Source organism: Canis aureus, chromosome 38 (assembly GCF_053574225.1).
Source record: "Canis aureus isolate CA01 chromosome 38, VMU_Caureus_v.1.0, whole genome shotgun sequence".
Taxonomy (NCBI): domain Eukaryota; kingdom Metazoa; phylum Chordata; class Mammalia; order Carnivora; family Canidae; genus Canis; species Canis aureus.
The window spans coordinates 3,088,252-3,096,463 of NC_135648.1; the positions used below are offsets into that span (position 1 = coordinate 3,088,252).

General features: G+C 38.7%; 1 protein-coding gene across 6 annotated transcripts in view; it reads left to right on the top strand.

Annotated features, from left to right (window-relative positions):
- The window catches only part of ATF6 (activating transcription factor 6), a 197,507-nt gene that overhangs the window by 29,433 nt on the left and 159,862 nt on the right, over positions 1-8,212 (top strand). For all 6 annotated transcript variants that reach the window (XR_013374340.1, XM_077887300.1, XM_077887299.1 and 3 more), the window contains one exon: positions 4,678-4,898. Coding sequence is in view for 5 of the 6 variants with exons in the window: in XM_077887300.1 (XP_077743426.1) it covers positions 4,678-4,898 (221 nt within the window). In the remaining variant the exon portion in view is untranslated. The remainder of the gene's footprint in view (positions 1-4,677; positions 4,899-8,212) is intronic.

Genomic DNA, 8,212 nt, shown 5'->3' on the forward strand with positions numbered 1-8,212 from the left:
TTTCCTAGTTTCTTGGCTCAGACTATTCTCTCTGCCTGAAACAACTTCTGTAACTAAGTCCTATATGTCCATTAAGAGTGTTAGGAGGAGTGCAGGTGAGAGATGATGATAACTTGGTATGTCAGTGAAAATGGAGAGCCCGGATAGAGAGTGCAGATGTTAAAAAGTGCAGAATTGCAGACTTGGTGATTGGATGGTTTGGAAGGGGGATGAAGGATAGAGAGGAACATATCCTACCTGATGGGCTTTTTGGGTAGATGATAGTGCACATCATTGAAATGGAGGATAGAGGTGACATAACTTGCCCCAGGTCATTCTGCTTCTGAGAGGTAGAGGCATAACAGGTGGTCTGGCTCAGAGTCTGTGTAATTAGTCACAATGCTGTATGCCTCTAAAAGAATGTGGAGATGTGCTTCTTGATCTCCAGAATTCTTATTGGGGAGTTAACATATCTATTTATTTATTTATATATTTATTTATTTATTTATTTATTTATTTATTTATTTATTTTTAATTTATTTATGATAGTCATACAGAGAGAGAGGGAGAGAGAGGCAGAGACACAGGCAGAGGGAGAAGCAGGCTCCATGCACCGGGAGCCTGACGTGGGATTCGATCCCGGGTCTCCAGGATCGTGCCCTGGGCCAAAGGCAGGCGCCAAACCGCTGCGCCACCCAGGGATCCCGAGTTAACATATTTATATAAATAAATAACAGTGACTATGAGAACTAATAAGTTAATAATACAGTAGTGGCCTTATGAAAACTGTTATTATATAGAAATGGAAATTAATAATAATAAGTAATAGCTAACATTGAAGTTCCTGTGGCAGACAGTGTGGCAGACACTGTTATGTTTAAGTGCATTATCTTTTTTTTTTTTTTAGGTGCATTATCTTATTTAATCCTTACATCAGCTCTGTGAGGATATGTATTATTATTTTTATTTTTAAAGATTTATTTATTCATGAGAGACACACAGAAAGGCAGAAACAAAGGCAGAGGGAGAAGCAGGCTCCCGGTAGGGAGCCTGTTGCAGGACTTGATCTCAGGACCCTGGGATCGTGACCTGAGCCAAAGGCAGACTCTCAACCACTGAGCCACCCAGGTGTCCCAGGATATGTATTGTTACTGTCTTTATTTTATAGATGAGAAAGTTGAGACACAGAGAAATCATTTACCCCAAGTCACATAGTTGTATTATTTTAGACCAAGTAAGCATTCAATAAATGTTTGATACATAGTTTGATATCTTTGAAGAAAATTGAAAAGAAAGAATGCCTATCACAGTCTGTGTCTTGTGAGTCATATGTATGACTATGAGTCATACATAGTCACATATTTAGTGTTGAATCTAGCCATGTTCTGGTAGTTCTGTTAAGGGAGATTTGTATGTAATGTCTAAGGGGATTTTGAGTGTCCTGAAATGGTTTTTCTTTATTACTGTTTTCACACTAGAGACAGTAGTCACCATGTTCAGTTGCTAATTATTTAAGGCCCAAAACAGTCCTTTGCATTGCATTCTGTGAACCCATGAGCCCATCGCAGATCAGTGTTTAGCAAGTCACCATGAGGGTTTTGTTTTCTTGAACACGTTGCAATAGAAGTTTCTCCCCCATTCTGTCTTGAACCCAAGCATGTCTAGAATATTTAGAGGAGCCTTGATTTAGATGCTAAGTAATTTAAGGATAGTTGGGCCCCCTGGGACGTTGATTATGAGAAACAAGAGAGGAGTGGCCTGGTAGGACTGGGAGCTGCACTGGGGACGCAGACCATGCCTCACTGTGGCTCCACCCCTACTCCATGAGGCAGTTTTCTCAGCAAGGAGGTGGTGATAACCAGGCAACGGATAGTATAGACTTGGGCTATTTTTTCTAACTTAGTTTTAAGAACTACTACAAAGCCATTTGCATGTGTTAACTGCAGCTAGAATTATGATCCTTTCTTTGAAATGACTTAATTCTCTACATTTACCACCTCCTTTGCTCTTTGAAATAATCCCAAAGTTCATTGAACAACATGTTTCGTTTGGGGATTTTTTTTTTTTTTTAATTTTTATTTATTTATGATAGTCACAGAGAGAGAGAGGCAGAGATATAGGCAGAGGGAGAAGCAGGCTCCATGCACCAGGAACCCGACATGGGATTCGATCCCGGGTCTCCAGGATCGCGCCCTGGGCCAAAGGCAGGCGCCAAACCGCTGCGCCACCCAGGGATCCCTTATTGCAGCTTTTAAACTGAGATGTGGAAACTGCTTCCATTAATGCTCTTCTCAAAGTATTGGTTTAAGTCAGTGGTTCCCACCCTATAGACTGTGGACTCTAGGGTATAGGAGGTGGGAGTAGTAGCTTTAGACATTTTGCAAGGCATCTGCAAATCTATATATCTGGCAAGTATTTTCTGTAGACTGAATACTTTGTTTTATAGATCTTTGTATTCCTGTTTTTCTAATTTTTGTGGCTACAGTTCAGATTAATAAACTACAAATTTATTTCATTTTTATTTTTATTTATTTTTAAGATTTTATTTTTATTTATTCGTGAGACATACACACACACACACACACACAGAGGCAGAGATACAGGCAGAGGAGAAGCAGGCTCCATGCAGGGAGCCCGATGTGTGACTCGATCCCTAGTCTCCAGGATCACACCCGAGGCTGAAGGTGGTGCCAAACCGCTGAGCCACCCGGGCTGCCCCTAAATTTTTTTTTTTTTAAGCTAAAACAGGTGTTCTTAACAAACAGGTATTCTGAAGTATTATTTAGATTTTTAGTTTTTTCTTGATCCTTTGAAGTACTGAGCTCTGTTTTACGTGGGTCATGTTACACTGGAAGTATAATGCTTTTTTTTTCCTTGAAGAATTATAAATATTTATGTAATTTTAGTTGCTGGTTGCTGTAGTACCTTTATTTTGCTAGATAGGCTCAAGCAGCTGTGGATATTAGGGGAGGCTTTCAGCACCTTATAAAATTGCCCAGATCTGAAAGGAAGCATTCAGCAGGCAAGTGAGATTTCTGACAGACCAATTATAAGTTATGAGAGTCTTCTTTAGGTTAATGATACTAATTCTCCTCATATTAGCATAATTAAAAAATTAATGTTAAATATGAAGATTAAGAAAAGGTTTGGAGACCATTTTGTGTGTGTAGGGGGAGTTGGTATTATCTACAGACTAGTGTAGATTACAGATTTATGTTTCCTGTGCTTGTTCACTGTGAATTCATCTCAAATGGTTTTAGCATTTTTTTTAACAAGGGTATTGTGAACAACTTTATAAAAGTATGTACATTTTTAATTAGAGTATAATTAACATTCAGTGTTACTAGTTTCAGGTGCACAATGTAATTGAACAATTCTATACATGACTCAGTGCTCATCACAGTAAGTGTAGTCTTCATCCCCTTTATTTCACCCTTTCCCCTCCCACTTCTCTGCTGGCAACCACCAATTTTCTTTATTTAAAAGTTTGGGGTTTTGTTTTTGTTTCTTTAGGGGCATAGCATGGGGAAATTCAGGCAGTGAGGGGGCGGGAAGCAGCAGAGGGAGAGGGAGAGAGAATCCCAAGCGGGCCCTACACTCAGTGTGGAGCCTGACACAGGGCTCAATCTCATGACCCTAAGATCATGACCCAAGCTGAAATCAGGAATCCAAGCTTAATGGACTAAGCCATCCAAGTGCCCCTAGAGTCTATTTTTGTTGTTGCTTATCTCCTCTTTTTTCGTTTGTTTTGTTTTTTAAATTCCACATGAGTGAAATCATATGGTATTTGTCTCTCTCTGATTTCACTTAGTGCTATACTTTCTAGACGCATCCTTTTTTTTTTTTTAACAAATGGCAAGATATTCTTTTTTATGGCTGAATAATATTCCATTGCATATATATACACCACATGTTCTTTATCCATTCCTCAACTGATGGATACTTGGGTTGTATCCTTATCTTGGCTATGGTAAATATTGTTGCAAATTTTAACATTTTGATATTTGTAGCCTCTGTCCTTCCAAGTATTGAGTTACTGAATCTCCATTTATAATATATTTTTGGTGCTGTATTTCCAAATCTTATTTATTTATTTATTTATTTATTTATTTATTTATTTATTTATTTAATATTTTATTTATTTACTCATGAGAAACACAGAGAGAGACAGAGACACAGGCAGAGGGAGAAGCAGGCTCCATGCAGGGAGCCTGATGTGGGACTCGATCCTGGGTCTCCAAGATCATGCCCTGGACTGAAGGCGGGGCTAAAACGCTGAGCCACCCGGGCTGCCCATAAATCCTATTAATTTAAAATACATGTCTCTCAGTGTTCAGTTTAAAAGGTTTATTATTTATAATATGAAAAATACTTTTTAGCGCAAATACATTTCAGTGGCTAATAGAGAAATCTACGTATGACTTAGGAAGTTTGATATGGATATAGTTAAGAAAAAAATTGTAATACATTGTTAATGATAATTTCATAGGGAACACATTTAGGTTGGTTTCATTAAAAACAAGCAACAAAGGTCACTGTGCGTGTGTGCTGCTATTGATGATATTTTAACTGGTGGTTTTAAATCCCCTCTCCGTGTCTTCCTCCTCTCATGTGCACAGGAAACCTAAATGTTAAACACTGTCCTTTGCCATAATGGTTACGCACACTCTGATTCCTTTCCTTTTGTCTCCATTGCAGGTCCCACCGTAGTGCTCTCTCAGCCCGCCATGGTGCAGCTTCAGGCACCTGGAGTTCTGCCCTCTCCTGCCCCTGTCGTTGCTGTTGCTGGGGGTGCCACACAACTACCTAATCATGTGGTGAATGTGGTCCCGGCCCCTGTGGCAAACAGCCCCGTGAATGGAAAGCTCTCTGTGACTAAACCTGTCCTACAAAGTACCATGCGAAGTGTGGGCTCGGATGTAAGTGTTGGAACTTAGTACTTTATCATATCTGATTTAAGAAAACAAAGCCAAAACATACTGTTTTGTTGCTTTGTTTTTGCTTTTTAAAATCTGTTATATTGCCTCCAATAAAAGAATGTGCTGAGATTGCACATCCATTATTTGGTGGCAAATTATTCTGTTAGACTTTAAGTGAAAAGGTTTTAAAATGTCTGAAGTTGTTTGATAAAAAGTGACGTATGCATACTTTCCTCTGGAACTCCTTCTTTCAAACCCTCTTCTCACATTGTTCAAGGCCCTCCCGCAGCCCAGTCAGACAATGGTATTTTCCAAGACTCTTTCATGTCTCCTGATTGAAATATTTTTGGCAATTCCCAGATAAGAGTCTGTAGACTATTTTTTTTTGTCAGGGTTTATATTTATCTTCTCTTTTGACTTATTGAAGGGTTTTCAGCACTGCATAATGATGACTTACTACTCTTAGTTCTGTCTCTTAATGATTAGTTGGTATTTTCCCATCTTTGCAAATCTTTAGGTTTTCTAGTGTGTCAGAGGGTTTTTAAAAGTAATTTATAAATCGCAGAAAGTTTCCTAAGACCTGTCCTCCTTAAAGCCAGTTACAGCATTTGCCAGCTAATCCTTGCTTTCTTTAAAAGTGATACAAAAATATCTCACAGTGTGTATTAAGTAGTAAACGAACATCAGGGACCTAAAGTTTAATGAAAGAGTCAAATAATCATTCTAACAGTGAGTTCTCTTAAATTGTTACTGGGAAGGCAAACCTGTATGTGTTTTCTTTAAAATAAAAGTAGACATTACTGGTTGTTAATATTGCTAAGTTGATCTTTTCTTTAGTTGTTGTGAAGTTCTTTAAAAATTTTATAAGTTATTAAGGTTATTGCAATAACCTGCTCTACCATTTATCTATCTATCTATCTATCTATCTATCTATCTATCATCTATTTATTTATTTTTTACCGTAATTTATTAACTAGCATGTTAGTAGCCCTGTAGTGAAATTGCTCCACTGTTGCATAAACACAAGTAAGTAATCTCCGTCAACAATATTTTAAAGACCCATAATGAAGGAATATTGTCACCAGAACAATTGAAGGTCTACAATAATTCCCATAGTTTATACAGGTTTTGAAAGCTGCGTACCTAGAGTACGCAGCTCTTCAAAGTAGTACATTGAAGGTCTACAATAATTCCCATAGTTTATACAGGTTTTGAAAGCTGCGTACCCAGACATGGAAGAAAATTAGTGTCAGATGAGAATAGACATGGATTGTACAGGATTAGCCTTGACTGTAAATGTTTATTTTGAGGACTAGAGAAGATAAAGTGTAGTGATTGTGGTATAAAGGGTGCTAAGACACAGTATGTGTTTCAGTTGAGGTTGAAATGATGTGATGCTGGGATTTGCTTAAAATAGTTGGGGACAGGGCAGCCCTGGTGGCTCAGCGGTTTAGCGCCACCTTCAGCCCAGGGCATGATCTTGGAGACCCCGGATCAAGTCCCGCGTTGGGCTCCCTGCATGGAGCCTGCTTCTCCCTTTGCCTGTGTCTCTGCCTCTCTTTCTCTCTCTCTCTCTCTCTCTGTGTGTGTGTGTCTCTCATGAATAAATAAATAAAATTAAAAAAAATAGTCCGGGACTTTTTCCTCATCCGGGGTGAGGAGCCCAGGATGGAGGAAACAAGATGGGCAAAATGTTGATAATCATCAAAATTGGGTGTAATCTTTCCTTTTGGTATGTGGAAAAATTTCCATAGTAAGTAAACAACAACAAAAGTCCAAAATATCCTGTGCTATTTTCAATTAAAAAGTTATACAGCCAATAAAAGAAAGGGTATGCTTTTCATAGGAGAGTGAGACAGATAATGATGGAAGAGGATTTTTAAAATTTCCTTTTATTAATCCACTTTAAATTATGAATTTGAATGTTTCTTCTGTGATACTCCCAAATGGAACTAGCAACAGAAAATATTCAAAGTTGTCTTTTTTTTTTTTAAACATCCATCTATTTATTTTAGAGCGAGAACATGTGTGTGTGCACACATGCATGCATGCGAACGCAGGGGAGAGGGGCAGAGGGGGAGAGAGGGAGAAAGAAAGAGAATCTCAAGCATACTCCCTGCCAAGTGTGGAGCCTGGTGTGGGACTTGATCCCACCACCTGGAGATGATGACTTGAACTGAAATCAAGAGTCAGACACTCAAGTGACTGAGCCACCCAGATATCCCTCAAAGTTGTATTTCTATCATGTTAGGATATTTAAAATATTTATTATGAAATCTCTTAAATATGAAAAAAAGGTAAAGACTAATTAGAACTTAAAAGAATGTAGATCCACAGTATGTCATAGTTGTTAACAATATTAATGTAATGTTAGTCTGTATTTGTAGCTTTCTAACATCTGACCGTGGGACAGTCCAGAGGAGCATGGCTAGGGTGGGGAAAATGTCTTGAACTATGTCCTCAGTAGAGGAATGGTTTAAGGGTTGGAATGACTCTGTAAACTGAAGAAGAGAAAAAAACACTGAACATAGATCTGGGAGTGGATTCAGGACAGGTTGATGTGTGGAAAACAGGAGGATTTTTCTGGGTTATTCCACAGGACTCAACTAGAATAGGCACAGATACATTATAGGAGGGTTTCCTCTCATTGTAAAATTCTTTGATCAGGTCATTGTATTTAAAAACAGGAAGAAGCCTTTTTTTCTTTTTTCTTTTAGGCTAATATCTGAATAATGAGCATCTTAATGTTGGCCTTCTTCATTGTAGTCTGCTGACCCATTTTGTAATCTCTAAACATTTCAGTTAATCATTTGTTGATCAGTTAGTCAGACATGACCTTTTTGGTGTGAAAGACTGTGTTTGTTCTGCTCTTGAATCCTTAAGAGTGCTCTGTAAATTTGGTGAATAATTTACTGATGAAATCTCAGTCAACACTGAGCTGGGGGCTGTGTGAGATGCAAAAGTATGGGACCAGGGCAGCCCGGGTGGCTCAGTGGTTTAGCGCCGCCTCTGGCCCAGGGCGTGACCCCAGAGACCTGGGATCCAGGGCTGCGTCTGGCTCCCTTCATGGAGCCTGCTTCTCCCTCTCCCTGTGTCTTTGCCTCTCTCTCTCTCTCTCTCTCTCTCTCACGAATAAATAAATAAAAATCTTTAAAAAAAAAAGTTAAAAAAGGCATGGGACCAACAGGTATGATTTTTTTTTTTTTTTAAGCAATATTGACTAGTGTTATTACTTTCCAGAATTTAGAGTTGACAGGATTGTAGAAGAAAGATTTCAGGTGCTGTGCGTCTGGTGCAAGAGACCTAAAGGCGAT